General features: G+C 47.0%; 1 protein-coding gene across 1 annotated transcript; it reads right to left on the minus strand.

The window, feature by feature from the left end:
• Positions 1-1,714: 1,714 nt before the first annotated feature.
• Positions 1,715-26,757, minus strand: LOC109897345 (histone acetyltransferase p300). Its single transcript, XM_031827562.1, has 29 exons — positions 26,646-26,757; positions 25,927-26,516; positions 24,402-24,578; positions 23,568-23,853; positions 23,156-23,269; positions 22,765-22,989; positions 22,473-22,575; positions 21,861-21,995; positions 21,526-21,652; positions 21,189-21,372; positions 19,148-19,225; positions 17,332-17,417; positions 17,056-17,196; positions 16,484-16,972; positions 15,971-16,201; positions 15,617-15,809; positions 15,166-15,317; positions 12,591-12,830; positions 12,341-12,429; positions 10,725-10,835; positions 10,141-10,197; positions 9,789-9,866; positions 9,418-9,494; positions 7,803-7,953; positions 7,262-7,522; positions 6,864-7,029; positions 6,553-6,726; positions 6,167-6,331; positions 1,715-6,075 (listed from the first exon to the last, which is right to left on the minus strand). The coding sequence occupies exons 2-29, from the start codon at positions 26,395-26,397 to the stop codon at positions 2,869-2,871; spliced, it is 7,968 nt and encodes a 2,655-aa protein (XP_031683422.1). The 5' UTR covers positions 26,398-26,516; positions 26,646-26,757; the 3' UTR covers positions 1,715-2,868.
• Positions 26,758-27,158: the final 401 nt, after the last annotated feature.

Consider the following 27,158-nt stretch of genomic DNA (forward strand, 5'->3'; position numbering starts at 1 on the left):
AGTATTTGATACACTGCTGATTTTGCAGGTTTTCCTACTTACAAAGCATGTAGAGGTTTGTAATTTTTTATCATAGGTACACCTCAACTGTGAGATGAAATCTTTAAAAAAAATCCTGAAAATCACATTGTATGATTTAAGTAATTACATTTTTTTTATTTATTTTTTATGTTTACCTTTATTTTACTAGGCAAGTCAGTTAAGAACAAATTCTTATTTTCAATGACAGCCTAGGAACAGTGGGTTACTGCCTGTTCAGGGGCAGAACGACAGATTTGTACCTTGTCAGCTCGGGGATCTGAACTTGCAACCTTTCGGTTCCTAGTCCAACGCTCTAACCACTAGGCTACCCTGCCACCCCAATTTGCATTTTATTGCATGACATAAGTATTTGATACTTCAGAAAAGCCAAACTTAATATTTGGTACAGAAACCTTTGTTTGCAATTACAGAGATCATACGTTTCCTGTAGTTCTTGACCAGGTTTGCACACACTGCAGCAGGGATTTTGGCCCACTCCTCCATACAGACCTTCTCCAGTTCCTTCAGGTTTTGGGGCTGTCGCTGGGCAATATGGACTTTCAGCTCCCTCCAAAGATTTTCTATTGGGTTCAGGTCTGGAGACTGGCTAGGCCACTTCAGGACCTTGAGATGCTTCTTACGGAGCCACTCCTTAGTTGCCCTGGCTGTGTGATTCGGGTCGTTGTCATGCTGGAAGACCCAGCCACGACCAATCTTCAATGCTCTTAGTGAGGGAAGGAGGTTGGCCAAGATCTCGCGATACATGGCCCCACCCATCCTCCCCTCAATACGATGTAGTCATCCTGTCCCCTTTGCAGAAAAGCATCCCTAAAGAATGTTTCCACCTCCATGCTTCACAGTTGGGATGGTGTTCTTGGGGATGTACTCATCCTTCTTCATCCCCCAAACACAGCGAGTGGAGTTTAGACCAAAAAGCTCTATTTTTGTCTCATCAGACCACATGACTTTCTCCCATTCCTCCTCTGGATCATCCAGATGGTCATTGGCAAACTTCAGACGGGCCTGGACATGCACTGGCTTGAGCAGGGGGACCTTGCGTGCGAAAGGATTTTAATCGAGGATGGCGTAGTGTGTTACTAATGGTTTTCTTTGAGACTGTGGTCCCAGCTCTCTTCAGGTCATTGATTACTGCCGTGTAGTTCTGGCCTGATCCCTCACCTTCCTCATGATCATTGATGCCCCACGAGGTGCGATCTTGCATGGAGCCCCACAGCTCCCTAGTCTTGGCCATTGTGGAGAGGTTGGAGTCTGTTTGAGTGTGTGGACAGGTGTCTTTTATACAGGTAACGAGTTCAAACAGGTGCAGTTAATACAGGTAATGAGTGGAGAACAGGAGGGCTTCTTAAAGAAAAACTAACAGGTCTGTGAGAGCCGGAATTCTTACTGGTTGGTAGGTGATCAAATACTTATGTCATGCAATAAAATGCAAATTAATTACTTTGTATGATTCCTATGTGATTTTCTGGATTTTTGTTTTAGATTCCGTCTCTCACAGTTGAAGTGTACCTATGATACATATTACAGACCTCTACATGCTTTGTTAGTAGGAAAACCTGCAAAATCGGCAGTGTATCAAATACTTGTTCTCCCCACTGTATTTAGGTTGATCCCCCCACCCCAAAATAACATGCACTCTTAATTTGACTAGTCACAAGAAAAAAAATATTCAGCACATCATTCATTTTCATTTTATTATAAAAAACAGTATTTGAGTCCACAGTTCTTTGTACAGTAAAAAATATTAAATTAAACTCTCAAAGTTCTGAGCAGAAAGATAAATTGGGGTTGGGAGGAGGGACAGCAATTATTCTGGGGCAGGAGAAGGGGACCAGTGCATTGGGCTCTTGAGCTGCTGGGGTTAAGTCCAGAGGGAAAAGTAAGGGTGAGGCAGTGTGACTGGTCACAACTCTCCTCTTCCCCAGTTCTATGCAGCACCGTTCATTTGGATCCATTCCCTCTGTTTTACAAGAACCGTAATGTCCTATGCACTGGCGGACCCCATACCTCATGTACTATAAACTTTACAGGCATATAGGTATGTGCCCCCACCTCCAATACTAAGTGTCTTACAGGAGTGGTCACACATGAGGGTGGGCATGTGTGGTCAGTGAGAGGGATGGCCCTTCCAGTATTGATGTCCAATGGTTCAGCATTTCAAATGTAGTCTCCATTGGCCACTGAAACTTGCAGCAGGCCCTCAACCACAAAAACACTCATTTTATTCCAGATTGAAAGCCCAACCCAGACATCAGTGAAATGAAATAACCCCACCCCCATTTCAATAACAAAAATATATTCTATGTGAATTGTAGCAGTCTTCAGGTATATGCCAACAAACCATCAAAAAACTAAAATAAATAAAGTAAACCCAAACTTAAAAGATATGCATGATGTTGGGATTTATAATAATATTAATCCAAATCACCTCTGCTAAACTGATTTATGGATAAATTACAATAAGTCCATTGCATTAAATCATTTGCTCTTACATTTTTATTTTTTAGATTTTTTTAATCTTAAACATTTCTTAAAAAGGCAAATACTCCCATAGTCCCAAACCCCAAAAATATTACCTGCGTTGTATTCTCTAAGGGAGATACCATCCCCCTATTTGTACACAATTGGCCAAAAATATATTAACAGCAATAACTTACCATTCATTTATTAATTAATCGATGTGTTGATTTATAGTTGCATCTCCCATAGGAAGTTCACTTCAATGTATTTTTTTATTGAAAACATTAAATAATAGTAAAAAAAAGAAAAGAAAAGAAAAAAAAGAAAGGCTAACACTGTCCCAGGTGCAGTCCCGAAAGCACGGCGAGGCTACATGTCTAAAGTGTTATGATTAATGTTCTGCCCAAGGTCCTGGCTGTTCCCAGACAGCATGTCAGGTCCTCCAGGCCCATGGAGACCACCCATCCCACTGAGTTGAGACAGCATGGCATTCTGGTCTGACCCAAAGTGGTCCATTGAGTTCTGCTGCTGAGGCGGCTGTTGAGAGGGGACCACCATACCAGGGTGGTGCTGGGGTAGCTGGCCCGGGTGCGGGGAGCCTGTCTGGGTCTGTGGGGAGATATGGTGAGGGGAAGGCTGGGGCTGCATGCGCGGGGAGGGGCTAGAGTGTGGTGGCTGGGACTGGGGTCGCGGGGAGGGCTGTGGCGAGCGCACTTGGTTGCTGAGGGATGTAGACAGCGTCTGGCCCTGCAGGTGAGGGGACTGGGCCATCTGCTGCTGGGGGCTCATGGGGCTGCTGTGCTGGGCCGGAGAGCCCCCACCCAGGTGCTGCTGCTGTTGAAGCAGCCTCTGGTGCAGTGCCTGCTGGAGCAGAGCCTGGGAGGACTGCGGCTGGGGGGCGCCCTGCGGGGGCTGGGGCTGCTGAGGGGGGCCTCCTACTCCAGTACCCAGACCCCCCTCAGCAGTCTGGTGGCCCACCATGGCATTCTGGTGTTGTTGTTGCTGCTGCATCTGGAGTTGGTGCTGATGCTGGAGCCTCTGCTGGAGCACTGCAGCAGCCTGCTGCTGGGCCACCGTGCTGGGATAACCCTGCTGCTGCTGCCCTGGCTGGGCTCCAGGCTGCAGTCCAGACTGGCCCTGACCAGGCTGCTGGGGGGCCATGCCTGGCTGGCCCATGTAGCCATGCTGCTGGAACTGGGCATGGTTCCCAATCTGTTGCTGCTGCTGTTGCTGTTGAAGTTGGAGATGCCTCCTCATAAGGAGCTCTCTGAACTGGGGGTTTATGTTGGCCATGTTAGGTGCCTGCTGGCCTGGCATCCCTCCTTGCTGATGCTGCTGATGCTGCTGCTGCTGAAGTGCTGCCACCTGTTGCTGCTGCAAACTACTAAGCATAGGACGCTGCTGCTGCGGTTGTTGCGGTTGTTGCTGTTGTTGCTGCTGCTGCTGCTGCTGTTGTAGCTGCTGTACTTGCTGTAGCTGGGTCATGGTGGGCATGTTGACTCCCTGACCCATGTGCATAGCTGGCTGACCAGCCACAGCATTCACATTGACCTGTTGGCCACCCATACCTCCTGGAACTCTGCCTGGACTTGGCCCGCCAGGGTTTCCCGGGGGTCCTGGGCCCCCCTTATACTTGGAGGCTCTCTGCTTGATAAAGGCAGCCATTAGCTGAGGGTTTGAGCGGAGGATGTTGAGCACCTGCTGTTGCTGCTCAGGTGAGCTGGGGGAGCGAAGGGTACGCAGCAGTTCCTGAAGGGCAGCCTGCGGGAGGTTCCCACCCCCAGCTGCACCACCTTGCTGCACCATACCAATCAACCCACCAGGTCCCTGAGCCTGCTGCCGCTGTTGCATTTGCTGCGGTTGTTGCTGCTGAGGCGCCACCATGCCTGGATGTCCCATCATGGCTTGCCTCTGCTGGGGTGGCATTCCCTGGCCGGCCCACTGTTGCTGGGGGTTCTGAAGCGGGGGACCGACCCTCTGCTGCTGCACCTGTGGAGGCAGCTGGCCCTGGGGGTTAGGCTGCTGGGGCTGCTGCATGGGGCCAGGGCCCACCATCATACCTGGAGGACCCTGCTGCTGCTGTTGTTGTTGTTGCTGCTGCTGCTCCATGTGAGCCCTGGCAGCAGCCTGAGCCTGGGGAGGCATCCCCTGGGCCCCCACCATGCCCACCCCAGGGTGGGCCATGCCCATCTGGCCCTGGGGCTGTTGGTGGTGAGCGTGCGGAGGCATCATGCCAGCTGCCTGCACCGCCTGCCTCTGGAGGGACATCTTCCTTTGGGCGTCTGCCACTTGTTGAATCTTCATGGCGATCTCCACAGCCGCTGGAGGAGGCCCTGAAGGAGGTTGCTGCTGCTGCGGCATAGAAGGCTGGCCAGGGTTGGGCTGCTGTTGTGGTGGTTGCTGCTGAGGTGGTGTGGCTGGTCCCAGGCCCGGTTTGCCTTGGGACTGAGGGTGCGGTGAGGAGCCTGGAGGCCTGTTGGTGTAAGGGGACAGGCTGTTGGGGTGTTGCTGGAGCTGTTGAGGGTTTGAGGCTTGGGACTGCTGCTGGACCTGAGGAACCATCTGCTGTTGCTGGGGGGAGTTCATCATCCCCCCTCCTCCAGGCATCTGCTGAAACTGGTGGTGAAGCTGGTGGTGCTGCTGAGGCATCCCACCTTGCTGCAAAGTTCCTCCACCACCCATCCCTGGCTGGGGCCCAGGAGGCATATTGGGCTGGATGGGTGTCTGTGGTGTTGGGGGCTGGGTGCCTCCTGATGTGGGTGTACTGGGGGCTGTGGTGCCATTGTTACCTGGTGATGGCAGCCCCCCAGGAGGTCCTCCTCCACCGCAGGCAGGCTGGCCCACCCTCTGCATGCTGGCCATCCTTCTCCGAAGCATCTGAGCCTGCTGGAGACGGTGCTGGAGTTGCTGCTGGCGGAGCTTGTGCTTGATGTTGAGGCAGAAGGGTACAGGGCACTTGTTCTCCTGGCAGTGCTTGGCATGGTAGCAGCACAGAGCAATGAGTTGCTTGCAGATGGGGCAGCCACCGTTGGTCTTGCGCTTGCATCCCTTGGTGTGCTGCACCACGCGTTTCATCTTCTGGCAGGACGGCAGGGAGCAGTTGGCATTGCGGCATTGGCAGGCATGGACCAGGGACTGAATGCAGCGCTGAATGCTGAGGCGGCGGGAGTCCCCGGGGCTCTGAGTGGCAGCGGCCGCTGCGCTGTTGCTCTCGTCGTCCAGGCCCAGGCCCAGCTTCTCCATCTTGTGTTCATGGCCCTTAGTGTTATAGCAGGTGATACACAGGTCGTAGTCCTCGCAGACGGTGCAGTGGAAGCGTGTCTCCACGCTGGCCTTGCACTCGTTGCAGGTGTAGACGAAGCGGTCCTGGCTCTGATTGTGTAGCTCCACCAGCATGCACATGGAGCTCCACTTGGCTCTCCTCAGGGAGGAGAACTCCAGGTGCTTGTCCCGGGCCAGCGTCAGGAAGGCGTCACGCCCATCCATCAGGTCGCAGGCCATTAGGGGGTCCGGGTCCGTGATGGGGGGCAGGGAGTTGGCAGTGGGGCCGGCGATGAGACGGATCACAAAGAACACCTGTATGGGGCAGAGAAGAAAGTATGAGCACTGGGACTGAGAATATGTGTGTTTGTGGCTTTATTTAGAAGATGGCGACAGCATCAAATACCTCCTTGTGTTTCTCCATACAAGCGTAGAGCTTCTGGGAGAGGTCATTGGACACATTGGGCATCCCTGGTTTCTTCTTATTGGCTCGGATCAGGCTGCTGTTCTTGTTCTTGCTCGTCTTCTTACTGTTCTTCTTTTTGGCATTCTTGCTGTCACTTTTCGGGGTCTATGTGTGGAGAACACCAGATGAACGCCAATACATTCCATTAAAGCACTGAATCTGAAGCAGCCTCGAAATGGACCCAATTAGCAATGGTTCAATATCTATCCTCTAAGCAATACTTAACATCTACTCCTATCATGTTATTATTGAGGACAACCAATATCCCACACCCTGTACCATATTCACAAAAACACGCCTCTCTCCTGTTGTATTGAAGTCCTTACACTCACATCTACGCTCTCGCTGGAGGTGCTGTTCTCCTCCCTCTTCCTCTCCTCCTCCTCCTGCTCCAGCTCCTTGATGCTCTCCTCCAGCACGTTGGGCCAGAAGTCCCCCTCAAAGTATGGTAGTTCGTTGGCACTGGTGAGACGGTCCTCTGTGGCCTGCTTGAAGACATCCTGAAACAGAGCATGAATAAGATGTGTCAAGAGGGGGTGGGGGGGACATGCATACAATTACCTCAGAAGAAAGCAGTTGGATTTCTGCCTGGCACAGCCTATGCTATGTCTGACAAAACAAAACTGATTGTAGTCACCTTGTAGTCATGCACAATGCGCTCAACTACGGCCTTGTCCAGCATCTTCTTGTACCACTCCTGTAGACGCTTGGGCTTGGGGATCTTCTGGTCCACAGGATGACAGTGGAAGATGTAGTCGTCCCCTTCACTTGGGGGACAAGCCCAGATGTGCCCCGTTGTAAACCTGCCATGGGAGAGGTAGGGTTGAAGAATCAGACCAGCAACTGGAAAGAGTGAATCTTATTAGAACAATAAAGTAGAATGAAATCTGCAACCGACCCTTTAGAGATTTAGTACATATCATTACACTATGTTTAGAGTGATGAGGTCAAGTCATGTTCTCAAGAATCTATGCCCACTAATAGGTTGAGTTTAGTATATAAAAAAAAAGAGGAAAAAAGGGCCTAGTCTCTTACCCCAACTTCTTGACGTACTCCAGGTACCCTATGAGTATCTCATGGTAGACGCCTGTGCGGAGGTGTCGAGGTTGGAAGAAGTGCACGCTGTCCAGGTAAGAGATATACACGCGTCTCTGGTTGGGAGGAGGGCTGTCTGAACCGTACTCCTGCACATGCATGCCGAAGAAGCAGACGTCAGCCCCGTCTATGTCCTCAAACGCAAACAGCGCCTTCGTCCTGTAGGGAAAGGACTCGGACATCTCCCCGGTGTCCACAAACCTGTATCAGTTAAAGGAGAGCATAAGTAGACACACCCACACAAACCTGTATCAGTTAAAGGAGAGCATAAGTAGACGCACCCACACAAACACTGTATAGGCGCTGTCCCACGAGAACAGATAACGTTGTTAGGATAAGTCTAACTCTCCAGTCTACAATGGGACTAATTGAAATCCCACATGAACCGTGAGTCCATTTACGCTAGGATCAATTTGACATCTTCCTTGGTAGTCTATATTTGACTCCACATTAAAGAATCACTACCCCTCAAGACTCTCACCTGGACTTCATGCCTGGCTTGACCTCCACCACCTTGTCGGAGACATGGACCACACGGATAGTGACGTCACCGGACTCTGGATGGTTCTGCCGCCTGAGGTAGTCATTCACTCGCCCCTCTAGGAAGCTGCCCAACTTAGTTTGGGGGAGCCCTGTGAAAATTAAGTAGGGGAAGAATAGAATGGGAGAGGGAGGGAGAAAGAGTAGGAATGATGGAGGACAGAAGAGAGGAAATGGGTGATAAGAGATTAGAGGAAAGGTCACATGGTTTCGGTAAAAGCCAACCCAGTCTGGGGTGGTAGGTGGGTGTATGGGGGTTATGTCTGTTAAGTAGCTCAGAGCAGAGAACTTCACTAGTGACATTAAAGACGGAAGAACCACTGGGCTCTAATCTGACAGTTAAAAAATGTTTATAAAAGGGCAAGTCAGAAGTATACAAACTCAACAACTGACTGCTTCTAGAGTGTTTCAGAGTACTCAGTCTAAGGCACTTGGGTCAATTAATATCTAAAATGCCCTGATAGCGTTGTCAATTTGGCAACTAACAACATATCTGAGACTTGGACTAATCCTCTGCTCTGAACACTCAATAAATCAGAAGATATGACAAGGTGTAAACTAGATCTGACACCATATAAGGACATTTCCCCCTCTTCCATTCAAGACATATTTCATTGAGATCCTTGTAGGAGTGTAGGCCAGTTGGTCCTTTTAATTTGCACGCCCGCTCGCCTACCTGTGGCTCCCTAAAAACTTTGCCTTCATTGACGGTGTGGAGAATGGGATGTGGGAGATAAGATTTTCCACACATGGAAGGATTTTAGGCTCTCAAAAACAGGACAACTGTCAAAATGTTGGGGGGAAAAGCGTGAGTATCGATGCCATTGCAAACTGAAAAGAATTCACCCAAAATATGATGATTTCTGGACAGTGGACACCCACTGAGGAAAAAAAGATGACATAAATAAGGCACCAACAAGATAAAAAAATATATATATTTTTTAAAGGCCTCGGTGACACATAAACCTTAAAAACAGCAAACCGAGAAACCCTAAATGACAATGTTTTGCCATGGCCAGTGTGTACAGGCCTGGGATAAGAGTGAAATCGAACCAGAAAAAGCTGCAGCGGACTGGTAGCGGCAACTATTGTCTGAGGACTGGCTTCTGAAATACAAAAATAGGGTTGGTTACATATAACATTTTCATTGGGGAGGGAGGGGGAGATACGAAAGGGTTGGGTCATGGAAATGGAAAAAGGTAGAATGTGTGTTAACTGGAACAATTGTCCTCTCGAGTAGTGTATCAGGGCGTAGGGAATTAAACCAGACTGCCTCGGAGGAAATAAGAAAATTATTTGGAATACACAGTGCACCAAATCATAAATTTAAACAAAGATTTTAAGGGGGGAAAAAGTCAATTGCGTCTTCACATGAAAGTATGGTGTTATACTTGTGTTTAGGAAATTAGCATGTGTCAGTAACAGCACCAAAGGAGAAGAGGGATAAAGAGAACACAGAAAAGAAACGGCTGAGTGACTGGAGAGGGGAGGGGAGACACAGACTGACACCCCGGATGAAGATGACGGTAGATGAGCGCCCCCCGTTTGTCACTTACTCCACTTACTTCTGGCCGCGTATTTGTTCTCTTTCCGCGTCTTATTGGCCTTCTTAAGGCAGCTGTCACATACAAAGCTGTGGAGATGAGAGGAAAAGGAACACACTTTATTTCATTACTTCAAATACATCATACATGCATTTGTTATTTACCGTTTCTCAGTGGCCTTCAGCTTCACTTCTTTGCCCTACTGAATAAGTTGTCTGCAATGAATGTTGTAAGGTATTGCTGAGGGTCATGATGGCAAACGGGCAACACAACCACAGTAAGATTGAACCTGGAACTGCACCTTGGAATAAAGTGGGCGGTTTCACAGTTCTAACAGTCGCGTTAACGTAAGATGTACAGAACGTGTATGCAAGTTGGCTCACCCTGCCGGCCATATGGTGTCATTATGCAGGACACAGATTTGGTGCATTTTACGCCCGCAGTCGGTACATTCCACAAGCCTACAGAAAAGAGAGAGGTGGACAGAGAGAGAGTCACAGGTTATTGATACCATGTGTCACACACGGAAAAAGTCATTATCTTCTCAACAGGAGGTTCAACTAGCAGAACAGTTCAAACACAAAAGCCATGACGATAACCTAAAGTAACTGACTAAAGCACAGTAAAGATTAAATATTACAGTATCTAAAGTTCATGCAAATGTACCACATGGAAAACATATGGTTTGACACCAAGTACAGATCAAATGTGAAGGAAAAAAAAAAGAGTCGGTACCATTCTGGGTCGAGCGTGTCATTCTTCTTCCTCTGAAACTGATCTTTGCTGATGGACCTGTGAAGAGGAGGGAGAGAGGCCCAGGAGTGTGGGAGGTAAGAACAGACTCAAGCCAATCACTGGGCCAGAAATGCAATGTACTATATTACAGCCACAAAGAAGTCACAAGCAATAAGAGCAGGCTCTGGCTTTATACAGGCTAGGATTCAGCCATTTTGAAAACATCATCTAACACTTCTGGAACATTAGGAGCCCTCAGTACGTTGGGGTTTTAGCTGAGAAGAGGCAGAAATCAAGTAAAAGGATGGAGACGGCAGTTGAGGTGAACTGCTGCCTTAAGAGGTAGAGGAGAGAGAAATGAATTTGATTTTTATTTTAAGTTGACCATTTCACTAAGGGAGAGACTGAAAAGGTATTCAGTGATGGGGAGAAAGAGAAGTCCTATTGTAGAGCTTAAACATTTCTCAAACTCATTGATAAATCAAGGGAACCAAACAATATTTACATGTTATCAAAATGAGCAATAGAAGAACCATGTCAGTTTTAACATGGGGGGGGGGGGGGGGGGGGGGGCTGGTACTCACGTCTGAGGCTGAGAAGGATCATCCCCCAGGGACACGCACTCGCCCTGGATTTCGTTGAAACACTTCTCACAGAAGTGGTACCTGTCAGCAAGAAGCCCAAATTGTGGTGAACTAGACCATTCGCCAACCGCACAGCCAATCACAGAGAAGGCACGAGGAAGCAGTCACCAATCAGGCAGGGCAGGACAGGCCAGGCCAGGAGAAGAGCAGAGGGCAAGGTCGTCGCCAGGTAGCAGCCAATCATTATGCAGGGTTTTTGTGTGGGCAGGTGTTTTGATTTTGCAGTTAAAATTTGGAGTGGATGATTGGTCACACCAAAGCAGGCCAATGCAGACATCACAAGCGTTAAAAAAGGAGGGAGAGAAGGGAAGAGATGGGGGAAGGGAGGGCAAAATGAATATTAAAAAAGCGTGAAATAAATCGTTACAGGTCAGACGAGGACGATGGAGGGATGAATAGGATGGGAAGAGTGAGGAACATGGAGAACATAACATCAACGAGGACAGAGATCCAATGCAAAGCACAGATTAGTGTCAGTCAGTGAGTGGACAAAAACATAATTAAAGGGATACTCCGAGATTTTGGGAGCGAGGCCCTTTATCTACTTCCCAAGAATCTGATGAACTCGTCGATAACATTTTTTATGCCTCAGTGTGGTTACGGAAGTTAACTAGCGCAAATGCTAACTAGCATTAGCACAATGACTGGAAGACTATGGGTAATTGTGCTACTGCTAGTTAGCATTGCCTCATGAAACTACCTCTATCTTCCTTCATACTCGACAGACATAAAATTCATCCACAAGTTAATCTGCCAAAATCCCAAAGTATCCCTTTAAGTTAACACAGTAACAAAGGGGGGCTCAAAAAACAGTGTGGATGAGGAAAAGCAAGTGGTAGTGCAACAGCGACCCATCATCCTTCTGCTCCATTTATAAAGAGGGTTCCTTTCTTGTGTTGGAGAGGAATTATCATACATGTAGTGAGGTTGTTAATACTATGTTGCCCTAACGTAACTACACTATAGTGATTATGTCTTGACGGTGAAATGAATCAAGCCAATCAGCTCCACAGCTTTGTTCACTGAAATGTTCTGCAAATCAAAGTGTTCACTGCAGCTGTGCAGCAATAAATCACCCTGGGTCTTATTTGAAGTATTGTGTCCAAAAGCAATTATCTGTCCATTTGCCAAATATCAGTTTGATTCAATTCCTTACCTGTAATTGATCAATACATTTCTCTATGCATTCTAAGTAGACTAGTGGAAACATGTAGATTTCAAAATAATCTCAAAACAGGGAACCCACTTTGTAAATGTCAAAAGTGAAAATTAAATTGATGAAGATGAAAACGGTGGCAGGGTGTAACCATTTAAAGCCATATTAAAACTTAACTCATCTGTGATTGAACAATGCTATATTGCAGAGAATATCAGCATGCACAATAAGACAATCACTCAAGTAGATTTGTGAAATGTGGATTTATATAAAATATGCAGAAAACAAGACTTGTGTATGTGGGTGTGTGTGTGAGCGAGAACCCTTGAGGGTGTGAATGACCCTGCTCCTTTCAATGTCTGGGTATGTGAGTTTGTTTGTGCTTCTGTACGCCCCTTACCTGTTCTGGTAGCTAAAATAAGCAGCGTCGCGCGGGATGGTGCATAACTGTTTCCCATAGCAGCATAGCGTTTGAGGGGAAAACTCAAGCTGCAAACATAAGAGGACATAGTAAGAGATAGTCTATGTACTGAAAAAGACAACCAGGAAGCCAATTATTTTGTAAGATAGTATGTTTAACACGCAGTGGTAAGGAGAGAAGGTAAAAGCTGTGCTGACTTCAATGACTGATGTTACACACATCCACTCACCTTCCTCCCGCAGCAGTAGCCCAGGCCCTGCATGACAGGGTCGATTTCGGCTTCGAACACCTCGGCCAGCTTGGAGCAGTACTTGTACACGCGGGACGTCTTGCGGTTGTACAGCCAGGCGTTGTTAAACATGAGCCAGATGTCATCCACATATTGCCAGGGCTCCTGGTACTGTCCCGTGTCCAGCTTACGCTTTATCGTCGACAGGTCTATGGGGTTCTTTACAATGTCAAAGTAGTCCTGGAGAGGACCAAGTCCAGGTGTCAGCGAGAGTACGGTTCAGTCCGGAAAGGAAGGTGGGGAGAAAAGGGATGTGGTCATTGATGGGGGGGGGGGGGGGGGGGGGGGGGGGGGGGTAGAGATGACCATGGTCGTCATCATCATCATTGTAGTTGTTGTTGAAGTAGCAGAAGTTGTGGTGGACATCCAGGTGGAACCAGAGCAGGGGAGAGAAGAGGGTGCAGGGGACATTGTTGACGGCTGCAGAGAGGTTCACATGCAGACAGAGAGACATGACAGCTTCTCCCCTTCACCACTCAAACTTTGCACCATTTCTACATTAAAATGGGTAACAGGCCAAGGAAGGACACTGGGGTGGCCAGGCTTGTCCCCTCCCATTCTGCCCAAATTCAAACTTCTCCTCAAATCAAGACTAGATTAGTACTCTAAAGGCAGACCAACTTTTACATCCAACAGTTATCAGAAACGACAGGAAAAGCACCTGTTGTGCACTGTAAATGTGTGTTTGTTTTTCAAGCAGTGAGACGGTTCCAGTGCAACCGCTTTCTCCTCTATAGACTCTCCTGAAGGAGAGCAATTTCATGGCATGAGTCAGGGTGCAAAGCTGAGGTGAACAGAGCAGTAACATCAGTCAGTCAGGCAGTAACAACACACACACTGGTAAACTGGCAGCATGGAGGTTGGCAACACGGCAGTCAAAGCCAAGAACACTGAGACAAAGGGGCAAAGCCAAGGATCTCTCTCCGTCTCCAGGGAAACACAAACAGGAAATGAGATCCTTCACTTTGACAAATAAAGGACACAGCAGCCTGTGATGCATGAACACATGGCACAAAGTATGCTGCATTCCATTAATCTGAGCTCAATTACAACAACTATGAGTGTTGTTTCTACAAGTGTATTGGAAATTGAGGTGTGATAATCCCATTGTGGATGGATAAATCCCTGTACTTATAAAAGGTGTGGTATTGCTAGTTATTTGAGCATGTTAAAAGTATTTGAGCAGTTTCTGAGCCTGGTTGTGTGTCCATGTTGAATACCCAGGTGGTGTTCTGGGGTCAGGTGCATCACTGGGGCTATTGAGGGTTACTGAGGAGAAGTGTGCCAATGACCTCTGAGAATGGAATAAGTGTGCCCTAGCACTGCTTGAGGATAATTAAAACTATGGTGAGGACCATACGATATTAAGTCCCCCTCTCAGGCTGTATTTACAGTCAGCCTATAGTTCTGATCTTTTTCTACTAATTGGTCTTTTGACCAATCAGATCAGCTCCTCTGCCAATAATTGTGGAAAAAATATCAGAATTGGGCTGCCTGTGTACATGCAGCCTCAATTGCGTACAAACAATTATTGTAATTAGTGCCAGACATTGCCTGGGTATCTCTTCACGGGTATTCAATAAGAGGTCTGAGATATTTGATTTGCTAGCTATTAGCATTATCTGAGACACACTACTGCTGCATTGGCACATCTCTTCACATAACTCACAATCAACTTCAACAATACTTATTACTGGCGAGGAACTGTCTAGAAAGCTTCTATGAATAGGCATATGTGGGAGTGAAAAAAAATGCAATTGAAAGAAGGCAGTTGAAAGAATAAAAGAAAGTAATGGGCTATGAACATTTTTGGCTAGTAAATTTCCCTTTTAGGGTATGTTACTTTAAACGCAGAACGGTGATGTGCCACTGATAAAATGGCTGCTTATTTTAGGCCTTTTGAAGTCTGATGAAAGGCAAAAACACAAGCCGCCATTAACAAGGCCCAGGGGTCTAACATTGATGGCCAGGGCCAAACCACCTCTCAAGTGTTGATTTTAATCAAAACTGACCGGTAGAAACCAATCCAAAGATATTTGGCAGAAAGGTTTAAATTTGCATCTCTTAAATGTTACTGACAGACTTATTGATTTCTGCTAACTTGGTTTACAAGCAAAACAAGTTTAAAAAAATGTACATAGCATTGATGTGGTTTTTTTTGTGGTGGAAGAGAATTCGAGAGAAGCAAGCATGAGCTGACACACACACACCTACCCAAGAACCTACAGTAAAAACCAACTGACCTACGTTTGATGTATGGTATACTCTACCTGAGCAGAGACATAACACTCAAATTCAGGATTGAGACAGCTTTCTCTAACACACACACAGTATCGCTACAACTCCCCTAGCCAACAGTCACTCCCTCAGCCCACTCTTGCACACATGTGGCAGTGGTAAGGATGAAGAGAGGGATGAAATAAAAAGGAAAAAGGAATGAGAGAAAAATGAACTAAAAAGAACGGTAAGAACGTTTTTAGAGGGAAGCAAAATGGAAGCCAGCGCAGTCCCTTACCAGGTTAGTTTTGTTACTAGTTCGAATACGTACGGGTATTCCCAGTAACTGGGGGTCCACCGGTTGGCGGAAGGGCAGAGACTCAGGGTCTTGGCGGTACAAGGCCTCCAGGGTGGGCATCAGAGCCTGACGCAGCTCCTCAGGCTTAAAGACTGGGGTAGTGGAAAGAGGAGGAGAGAGGGAGTGACAGAGGAGAGGAAGTGGGGATGTTGGCAGTGCAAGTAGTGGAAAAGGAGGAGCAAGAAAGATGTGAAAAATGGTTTTTGATTAGGTTGATTAGGTTGTTTACCGGTGAATATACACGTCGCTTCAAAGATTCATAGCCTAGATCTATACACCATGTCTGACATAGGTGAGAAACAAATGTTGAGGTACATTACTCCTACTCCAGGTACATTACTCCTATGAAGAAGAGAGGAAAGAGTGAATATAAGAGGGGTGGGGGTCTTACTTTTCCTCTTGCTTTGAGCGCTGGCGGGGGAGCTGTGCGTGCCCGATGCCCCAGACCTCTCCTCTTCGTCCTTGGGCTCAGTCTTCACCTCTGCCTTCCTGTCTCTGTCCTCCATCTTTGGCGTTGCTACCGATGACGATGTGTCCATAGGCTCGCCCTTGCAGCCGTCGCCTGAAGGCTTCTCCTTCTTAATCTGAGAGGGGACATCATGTTCAATATCCTATACACATTTCCAGACATCATCCTGAATGTAATAAAATCTGTTAGCTGTGTGAAAATAATCTTCACCACGCTGGCTAGCTAGCACTGTCTTTTGCTTTTGGACCCCTGCCTTAGAACAACTGGAAGCCTCACCTCAGGTTTCTCCTCTGACTTGATGTCTGCCTGTCCCTTGCCCATCTTCCCAGAGGCCTTCCCTTCTCCCTGGTCCTCGGCATCCTCATCGTCCTGCTGTTTCACCTCCATCTTGGGCTCAGCTGGGGCAGGGGCGTCAGACGAGGTCAGCTGGGAGCTAGGGTCCACACTGCTCACTGAGGCCGGAGTGGAAGCCTGGCCGTCTGCCGTCAGTGAAGACTTCTGAGAAAGCTGGGAGGACAGAGAGAGAAAAGTTAATGGAAAGGAAATGAATAACAGAACCAGCCAAAAAAGATAGTGAAAAGAGTGAACAGGCAAAGACATAGACCAACAAGGAACAGAGGGCAAGAGAACGGCTAAGGTGTCTGTCCAGGCAACGAGGGAAATCTCAGAGACGTGACGGTATATGGAGGTATAGCCAGAGATCAGCGATCAGCTTAGAAATCCAAAGAAAAGAACTTCTGACAACCACAAGGAGTTGGGTTAGTGAGACTATGGGGGAAAACTACTCACTGGAGTTCGCGGAAGCTGGGTTGGCACATGGGCATTCTGGGTAGGCACAGACTGAGCCTGCCCCGTCTGGAGGACTCCAGAAGCTCCACCACCGTTTGTCTGCTGTTGGAGCTGACTGGGCTTCTCCGAGTTCATTCCTTGCCCCATTGGCTGTGACGACGGTAGCTGCTGCTGCGGGAGCGGAGCGGCAACCTGGGGCGGGTTGGGCGTGTGAGGCTGGGGGGTTTGCGAGCCTGGCAGACCAGGCGGCGTCTGATGAGGGGTTGGCGTGAGGCTGCGTGCCGGGGAGGGGGAGTTCTGTCGGATGGGGGGGCAGTGCGGGTGTGAGTTGATCTGAGAGGAGTTGGGCAGTTGCAGGTTGGAAGGAGGGCCTCCACCTACACTGCCTGGCCCCATAGAGCCCTGGGAGGGCCCCGATCCTGCCACTGAGCCTGGCTGGGCTGCAGGGCTGCTGACCGGGAGCGAGGGCGGCGTGGGCATCTGGGCCTGCTGGAAAACACCATGGAGGAGACGGTTAGAGTCTATAGCCAACAACTACTTTACTTATAGCATTGGTTCCAGTATCTATTTACCTGTGCCACGCCTCCTTGTGGCCCTGGATGGTTCATGCCGACTGTGCCAGCCCCGAGGCCAGGACTGGACCCAGGAAACTGACCAGGAGGGAGGTACTGGGGCACGTTGGGCTGCCCCATCCGCATTGGCCCCATACCCATCTGAGTGAGACCGAACAAGATAAATTACTCCATTTTGTTCTAATGAGACCATGGTTAAAATATAATACATGTCTATCAATATTGAATGCAGTTAAACTTAAATGTGGATATTTGTAATGAGAGATGGCGACAAACCTGATTTAGAGGTCCACCAAGTGGGAGGGGAGGCGTTGACCTCTGACCTAATGACTGCATACCCATTTGTCCAAACTGATTCATCCCTGAGACAGACGAGAGAGAGCAAACCAGTAACAGACATTAGCCACCAGTATATGTCCACCCTTCAGACTGGTTTCGGGTTGTGCCAAGCAGCAAACTAAGCTGAGCATATACAGTTGAAGTCGAAAGTTTACATACACTTTGGTTGGAGTCATTAAAACTTGTTTTTCAACCACTCCACAAATTTCTTGTAAACAAACTAGTTTTGGCAAGTCGGTTAGGACATCTACTTAGTGCATGACATGTACTTTTTCCAACAATTATTCACAAACAGATTATTTCACTGTATCACAATCCCAGTTGGTCAGAAGTTTACATACACTAAGTTGACTGTGCCTTGAAACAGCTTGGAAAATTCCAGAAAATTATGTCATGGCTTTAGAAGCTTCTGATAGGCTAATTGACATCATTTGAGTCAATTGGAGGTGTACCTGTGGATGTATTTCAAGGCCTACCTTCAAACTCAGTGCCTCTTTGCTTGACATCATGGGAAAATCAAAAAGAAGTCAGCCAAGACCTCCGAACAAAATGTAGAACGCCACAAGTCTGGTTCATCCTTGGGAGCAATTTCCAAATGCCTGAAGGTACCACGTTCATCTGTACAAACAATGTCACACAAGTATAAACACCATGGGACCACGCAGCCGTCATACCGCTCAGGAAGGAGACGCGTTGTCTCCTAGAGATGAACGTACTTTAGTGCGAAAAGTGCAAATCAATCCCAGAACAGCAGCAAAGAACCTTGTGAAGATGCTGGAGGAAACCAGTACAAAAGTATCTGTATCCACAGTAAAACGAGTCCCTATATCAACATAACCTGAAAGGTCGCCCAGCAAGGAAGAAGCCACTGCTCCAAAACCGCCATAAAAAAAAGCCAGACTGCGGTTTGCAACTACACATGGGTACAAAGATCGTACTTTTTGGAGAAATGTCCTCTGGTCTGATGAAACAAAAATAGAACTGTTTGGCCATAATGACCATCGTTATGTTTGGAGGAAAAAGGGGGATACTTTCAAGCTGAAGAACACCATCCCAACCATGAAGGACGGGGGTGGCAAAATGTTGTGGGGGTGCTTTGCTGCAGGAGGGACTGGTGCACTTCACAAAATAGATGGCATCATGAGGGAAGAAAATTATGTGGATATATTGAAGCAACATCTCAAGACATCAGTCAGGAAGTTAAAGCTTGGTCGCAAAAGGGTCTTCCAAATGGATGACCCCAAGCAAACTTCCAAAGTTGTGGCAAAATGGCTTAAGGACAACAAAGTCAAGGTATTGGAGTGGCCATCACAAAGCTCTGACCTCAATCCTATAGAAAATGTGTGGGCAGAACTGAAAAAGCGTGTGCGAGCAAGGAGGTCTACAAACCTGACTCTGTTACACCAGCTCTGTTTGGAGGAATGGGCCAAAATTCACCCAACTTATTGTGGGAAACTTGTGGAAGGCTACCCGAAACGTTAAACAATTTAAAGGCAATGCTACCAAATACTAATTTGGTGTATGTAAACTTCTGACCCACTGTGAATGTGATGAAAGAAATAAAATCTGAAAGAAATCATTCTCTACTATTATTCTGACATTTCACATTCTAAAAATAAAGTGGTGATCCTAACTGACCTAAGACAGGGAAATTTTACTAGGATTAAATGCCAGGAATTGTGAAAAACTGAGTTTAAATGTACTTAGCTAAGGTGTATGTAAACTTCCGACTTCAACTGTAGGAACAACTTACCTGCAGGGTTCTGCATCCTGTTCACCATCAGATTGGGTCCGGTGGGTCGAACCATGGAGGGGTCAGCATGAGAACCATCTGAGAGTGAAGAGAAACACATTCATTAGCTTTGCATCTATGGCTACAGTAACCAGGTTTCCATCCAACCATTGCATGCGGATGAATTAACTGACGGCCTGATGGAAACAGGAAATGTGTCGGTAAAATATCCTCATTTCCAAAAACAAAATACGCTAGAAAAGGGTGGATAACTGATTAAGCGACAATTCCGGTAGAAATATTGATATAATAACCATCATATCGAAGTAAACTCAGAGTAACGCAATGGTATGTTACATCGTAGGCCACCACAACACGACGTGAAAAAGCATGAAGAGTTTATTTGCAGATTAAACAAGCTATGACCAACTTCACATGGTGGTTAAGTGCACGGTGATCTTACAAGTTTCCAAAATATTGACGGTATGCCATTATTTGAATGTTGGTGACAAGATGATTGGTGCTTGGCTGCCAATTAACAAATAAAAGGATCTTGTTCTTATTCATATCATATAACCCATCCTGTCCACTTTACCAGCATACTTGTGTAATTAACAGTTTCTGTGACAAACCCATCAGTAGAGTTGAAAATGTGATTGAAACACATTGAACTTCTGTTATTAGTTACCGTTACTGAGAATTAACCGCAAAAGTAAATTTTATATGCATTCTGTCATTACACATAGAATTTCATGCAGTTTAAAAGCTATTTGTCACATGTGCAGAATACAACAGGTGTAGACTTTACAGTGAAATTATTGTTTTCAAGCCCTTCCCAATGATGCAGAGTTTAAAAAACTAAGAAATTAACTTTTAAAAAACACACACACAAGAGGAATAAAATAAGTTTGATGGACACAAACCTCTGCTGGGAGAATGCTAATTTAGTTTTTATGCTGATTTTTGAAGTCTTGAAAATCTGTTGCCCATTGGATGAAAATCTAGCTATTGAAGTAAATAGAGCCAGGCAATTGGGATCAAGCAGTGCAAATCACACCTATGTTGAAAGAGAGTAGCGACAGCTGTAGTCGGAAGTTTACATACACTTTTGTTGGAGTCATTAAAACTCGTTTTTCAACCACTCCACAAATTTCTTGTTAACAAACTATAGTTTTGGCAAGTCGGTTAGGACATCTACTTTGTGCATGACAAGCAATTTTTCCACCAATTGTTTACAGACAGACTATTTCAGTGTATCACAATTCCAGTGGGTCAGAAGTTTACCTACACTAAGTTGACTGTGCCTTTAAACAGCTTGGAAAATTCCAGAAAATTATGTCATGGCTTTAGAAGCTTCTGATAAGCTAATTGACATTTGAGTCAATTGGAGGTGTACCTGTGGATGTAGGACGGAAAATGATGTAGATATATAGAAGCAACATATCAAGAAATCAGTCAGGAAGTTAAAGCTTGGTCGCAAATGGGTCTTCCAAATGGACAATGACCCCAAGCAAACTTCAAAAGTTGTGACAAAATGGCGTAAGGACAACAAAATCAAGGTATTGCAGTGGCCATCACAAAGCCCTGACCTCAATCCTATAGAACATTTGTGGGCAGAACTGAAAAAGTGTGTGCGAGCTAGGAGGCCAACAAACCTGACTCAGTTACACCAGCTCTGTCAGGAGGAACGGGCCAAAATTCACCCAACTTATTGTGGGAAACTTGTGGAAGGCTACCTGAAACTTTTGACCCAAGTTAAACAATTTAAAGGCAATGCTACCAAATACTAATTGAGTGTATGTAAACTTCTGACCCACTGGGAATGTGATGAAAGAAATAAAAGCTGAAATAAATCACTCTACTATTATTCTGACATTTCACATTCTTAAAATAAAGTGGTGATCCTAACTGACCTAAGACACTGACTTTTTACTCGGATTAGATGTCAGGAATTGTGAAAAACTGAGTTTAAATGTACTTGGCTAAGGTGTATGTAAACTTCTGACTTCAACTGTATGTTGTCAAATGTATGTGTGTGTGTGTGTTTAAAGTGTCTACTCACTGGACGGCTGTCCGGGGGCCAGAGGTGACTGGCCCATGCCAAGGGGTCCCTGTGGCAGGCCTGAGGGGGGCATGCCGGGTTGCGTGGGCATCATGCCCTGCTTCTGTAGCCGCGTCCGCCGCTTCTCCTCCAGTTCCTTCTGGATTTTATAGATCTTCTCAGCCAGGAGGTGGTAGTACTCCGCCTGGTAGCGATTTAGGAAATTCAGTAAATGTATATACACCCTCTAGTCCGCCATTACTTGTTGTGGTCAGTTATTGAACACGGTGATTTAAACTTTCTGGTATACTACTGTAATACCAGTCTTCACCCACAACATCGAGGAGTCAGTTCTCACCCTGCTGTTGGCCGACTCGTACATGTCCCCCTCTACTTTACGAGCGTAAGCCACGAGGTTCTCCATCCGCCGGTCCTTCAGCGCAGCCGGGTCCGGGGTGGGGAAGATGGCCTGCACACTGCTCACCCAGCAGACGGATAAAGAGATACAGAGAGATAAGCCAAAAGACACTGACAGCCTGCAATGAACCATAATTGTGTGGTGTGGGTGCAGTCCAGAGTCACATATACAGAGTACCCGTCTAATAGCAACAGCAGATAAAACACTTTTTTGTTTAAACTGCAATGGCCTACGTGTCCCCCTCTGTGACTCTGGTGCAGTCAGGGCAGACTCACAGCTTGTGGACGAGGTGGTTGCGCAGGTCCTGAGTGATGTCCTCGTGCCAGTTCTTCCTCATGCCCGCGGCTGAGGGAGGGGTCGCCATGGGCATGGAGCCCAGGCTGCCCACCCCGCTGCCGTCGTTCAGCAAACTGAGAGACGACGAGAGATGGAAAGAAACGACAAGCTGGAAGTCATAATTTTTCTCAAGATAGTCAATGAAGTAACTTTGTGAACTTGTGAGTGTGTTGCTGTGTAAAATAATGTTTTAAGTCTTTAGAGCTGGCAGGACCATAAAAAAAAATCAGGATTGAATTCCAAGGATAGTGAGTTCTTACCTCGATTAACCTCTACCCCTGCACATTGACTCAGTACCGGTACCCCCTGTATACAGCCTCATTATTGTTATGTATATGTCTTGTTACTTTTTGATTGATTCAATTATTATTTATTCTTTTACTTTAGTTTATTTAGTAAATATTTTCTTAACTCTATTTCTTGAACTTCATTATTGGTTAAGTGCTTGTAAGTAAGCATTTCATGTTAAGGTCTACCTACACCTGCTGTATTCGGCACATGTGACAAATAAAATATGATTTCAGGGGGAGGGTATGAGTGTGTTGTTGTACCTTTGCACATTCATATTGTTGTGAAGCATGGCGTCTGGTAGCAGGTTGGACTGATTGGGGGGCTGCACCCCCACCCCTCCATTCATCCCCATGGGGTTCCCTCCTACAGGGGCAGATAAAGAGAGGACAGGTTCAAAGCAGTTCCTTTCCTCGGAATCACAACCATTCACTTTAAAAATGTTCTACTGCTCAATCAATGACTAAACAAGAAGTCTGCTACACTGCCCCTGGTCGTTGTTCATTTTTCCTCCTCTTCACCAACACTGTTGTTGACGAGCCAATGCCCACTCACCCATGGCGTTTAACGACCGCATGCCAGGCTGGTTGGGCAGGTTGGACTGCGGCGGTTGCTGAGGCATCTGGTTGCCCTGGTAGGTGAGGCCAAGGGCGGCGTAGGCCCTCTCAATGGAGCTGGGGTCGATCTGGCTCGGTGGGGTGAGGTTAGGGGTGCTGGGCTGACCCCCTGGCACTGCCCCTAATGAGTTGCCCAGGCCAACCCCAGCACTGCTTAGTAAAGCTGTGGAGATGGAGGGAGAGGGAAAAGAAGTGAGAATGAGAGATAATCAATTTGCCATGATCGATGACGGGAACAGATGCTGAACAGGTAGCCATCTTGGTTCAAACAAACGTAGTACATCACAATGCAGAGGACGGACACATAGCTCAATACAAACCACACTCACACTGCTGGTTCCTTTTGTCTCCAGCGTTCTTTAGCGGCAGGCAGACAGGACAGTCGTGCCGAGTACAGTTCTTCCAGTGAGAGATGATCTGTCGTGACGAGGCACAGTGTGCCACTGAGGGGGAAGAGAAAGTGAGACAACTGACAGCGCAACACAATGACCAAGTCCCAGTAGAGACCTAATGTCAGCAATAAGGCGGGAAATCTAACTGTAAAAACAAAGGAACCCCCAGAGCATGATTGGCCTGATTGTTGAAAAGCAACCTACAGAAACATGAATGAAATTAAGCTCAAACCAAGATGAAGGATGCATCTCAATAGTCTAAAGTAGCTTCCTCTAAGGAGAGAGTGGAAGCCACTTAAGAATATTAACAAACCAAGAATAACAGTATTGAAAAGGACTACCAACTCACCCTGGCAGGACTTGCCAGCCTGGCAGTGGGTCATGTGGTTGAGGACGTTCTTCATGGTGCGGCAGTGGGGCAGGCTGCACTGGCGCACCTCCCCGTTGGCCTGCTCCCGCCGCTGGCACTTGTGGGCGTGGAGCAGGAGCACCAGCTGCTGCTGAATCAGCTTGCGCTTCTCCGGGTCGGCAGTGGGAGGCGCTGCCCCCGGACCTGTTGCCACAGTACCAAGGCCAGCCTGCACCCCGGCTCCAACCACCGACACTGGCCCTACTGCCGAGGTCTGCTGTGAGGCCTGATGACACAGAGTGAAAAGAGAGTGCGTTAACCAGAGGGGATAGGGGGATATAGAAGGAAGATGGCTGGGATAGAGGGGCTGTATGGAGGATTAAAGACAAGGGAGGGCCTTTAAAAAGGGAGATCAATTTGACAAGGAGGGATGGGCCGAACTAAGAGCAGTGGGTTGTGAGTTGATTACCACTTAAGTCCAGAGGGTCTTTAATCTAGTATTTTAGTAGGACTGACAATACCAGTATCGCAATGTTTTTTCCATGGCAAAAATGAAAACACAAAGCAGACCAAACTCTTTAGTTCTTTAAAAACCTGCTGTATGTAAAATTGTCTGTTATAGCTTGGGAAACAAATAAATGTGACTCTGGATGACAACATAATGACACTTGTTTCCAACACTAGGGCTGTTAGCCTAAATAAGTTAAATCCACTTCATGTTTTGTTTCCTTGCCACAACACGTATTGCAATAATGGTATTGTCTCGGGCCCTATATTTTTCACAAAAATAAGAGGAACAGAAAAAGATAGAAGACTGAAGGAGCATGCCCTCACCATCCCAGCCATGCCCTGTATAGGCGGTGTCTTCTTGTCCAGGTTGAACTGGGCCAGGCTGTTGGCCAGACCAGCCTTGTTCTGGTGCTGTGGGCCCAGCCCAGCACCACCCAGAACCTGGCCTGCTAACTGACCGTACGGACCACCATAGGGGCCCGCATTAGCCATCATATTCATCTGAGAGAGAGACGGGGGCAGAGGAAGGGATGGGGAGAAATTAAGGGAATGTTAGGTGAGTAGATCTGGTTTACACTCATGTTCCTAGTTTTCTTAATTGGACAAAAATAAATAATTGCCAGATTTTTTAGAGCAGATTAAACGACACTAATGAAGCTTCATTAACTTTAAAGTCACTAGCAACCTGAGATAAGTTGTTGACAGATAATAGAGTTCAATCTCTGGACCATTAGGCATTACACTGCTTTGAGCAGTAGTCAGTCTGGTCTTATTCACAGAGGTTGTTAAGAAAGCATTAACGCTGACATACTTACAAAAACATAATTCAACAAATAGCTTGAATTTTCCTAGCCTTTTCACACAAACACCAAGCTCTGTTGAAGACAATAGTGATCTAGGGGTGACAATGAGAGAACAGCTGCTTGCTAAGGGGGAGAAAGACCCAGCAGCTTGCTCCAGCAGCTTTCATCATCTGTTAACCCTTATCCTTACAAAATATCATCAGCCTAAAGGAATGTAATCAACTACTTCCAACAAAAGACAGATACAGCCAACAGATAAATAAGCTGGTCACTGCTCAGCTGGGTCCCATCAGGATCGTTTTGGATGGAACTTTACGGCTGTAAGTCTGCACCCTTCTTACTCCCCACTGTTTTAGACACCTTATGGAAACGCATGTAGACACTGCCCAACTGACAATGAACATCTATGCTCTTAGCTGCCCAAACACTAAAAGAGAACATGCACTGATGGTTTGTGCTTTTAGCCTGAGCCAGTCTACAGCTCTGGAGGTGTTAAGCAAAGCAGCCTGAACATGACAGCATCCACTGCACCCAGCAATCCCCGGCCCTCGTGAAAACAGCTCTGACAACTGATTGGATTGTCATATTTACAGCACCAACAAACAAGCATTTAAACTGAAAAGCACCGACATACTGATCCAATTATTTTCATAGCAATGTGAAGTGTGTATTTAAAATTAGCCTATGGCAACATGATAGCTGGGATACACAATAACAGGGTTAAAGGTTGATGAATCTGCTCTGCTGCCGTCAGACATACTTGATCAGTTCCGAAAGAGGCACTTCACGGTTCACACACCAAATACTCTTCTCGATTCTGGTCAATTAATGTTCATTCAGAGCAATCTTGAAACCATCTAATGACATATTAAACATAGCATCTCACTGTTGTCTGGTGTCAAGACAGCTAGCATAGCCAGATGCACTGAACACAAAGACCAGCACAGAGCTAAAGTGCATTAACGTCAATATGTGTAAAAGACGATCCTGCTCCTGTAGACATTTATGAACACAAGTCCATCTACAAAACAATTAGCAGGTCTTACCTTGTTCAGTGCTCCAGGTTGCTGTGGCCTCATCCCAGCCTGCCCCCCTGCCCCCATTTGCTGCCCCCCCTGCTGCTGCAGGGTTTCTGCCAGCAGGTTACTGTTACTTCCCATGCCCGGGTTGACCTGGTAACCCATTCGGGGCGAGCCATTCATCACCTGGCCTCCCATCATGCCCTGGGGCGTGGGCCCTTGCTGTTGTCCATTGCCCTTCTGGGCCCCCATCATGGCCCTGTTCAGTCCACCCACCATACCTGCCTGTTGCATCATGCCAGCCTGCTGGGGTGAGGGGTGCTGCCCCTGGGGACCCATACTCTGGGGCCCAGGGGAGGCATTCATGCTGCCCAGGAGTCCCATGGAGCCACCGGGGCTGTTGGTGGCTCCCTGTTGACCCGAGGGTGGCAGCGCTCCAGCCCGGAGAAGCTCCGAGAGCTGTTTGTGTTTGGCAGCAGCGTCCTGGCCTCCTCCCATTCCTCCTCCCAGGCTGGTGTGCAGCTGGCTGAGGTCCCCTCCGTTGACCAGGCCCAGCTCCGACGAGTTGATGAGCTCATCTGGTAGGTCGTGCTCCAGGTCAAAGAGTGAACCGAAATCTGGGAGGGTGTAAAAGGAGGAAAGAGAAGGCAGAGTAAGTGGGATATCCTGAGGTGTACATTGAGAGCAGTAGCAAAAAAATGCACTTGTGCCCCTTGACATTGCAAGCTCACTAACAAAGCTCTAACCTCCTTAAAATGTAGGTGCAGCAATAATTCATTCTGGAAAGAGAAATAACTCCATCTAAAAAGAACCAACTAAATGAATCCCTTCTCTTTCTGGACCCCAACGGCATCTGCATACTATGTTCCGTTTTCTCCTAGCAAAACTTGGTTAGGCGAGATGAACGTCTGTGCCTCGCATACTCCCTTAAAAGATATTTGCTTAAAAGATATTAGCCAGTATACACTTCCTCAAAATGGCCTGAATTAATTTAAGATATCACAAGAAATCTGTAATTCACTTTGATGTTTTTGCTGAGGTGGTCTTAGTCATGCAATTTTACATCTAACTAAGATGTTTGTTGCAGTATTTCGCAAGTGAAAAAACGTGCATGAAAACAATTAGTCTCTCGTTTAATGACAAACACTTTATTGAAGAATCCGTACGGTTGACCAATCAGCGACAAAGGGGCGTAGACTTCGGCTTGCCTCACGAAAAACTGTGGTGTGCACAAACAGCCGAACAAACCCTTGCCGAAC

Source organism: Oncorhynchus kisutch, linkage group LG6 (assembly GCF_002021735.2).
Source record: "Oncorhynchus kisutch isolate 150728-3 linkage group LG6, Okis_V2, whole genome shotgun sequence".
NCBI lineage: Eukaryota > Metazoa > Chordata > Actinopteri > Salmoniformes > Salmonidae > Oncorhynchus > Oncorhynchus kisutch.

Coding starts and splice junctions, on each gene's coding strand:
- LOC109897345 (XM_031827562.1), bottom strand. CDS start 26,397: ATGGGAGGAGGCCAGGACGCTGCTGCCAAACACAAACAGCTCTCGGAG. Junction 23,270..23,567: donor GGCTGGCAAGTCCTGCCAGG/GTGAGTTGGTAG, acceptor CTTCCCCCTCAG/TGGCACACTGTGCCTCGTCA. Junction 12,831..15,165: donor CTAGTAACAAAACTAACCTG/GTAAGGGACTGC, acceptor GGTCCTCTCCAG/GACTACTTTGACATTGTAAA.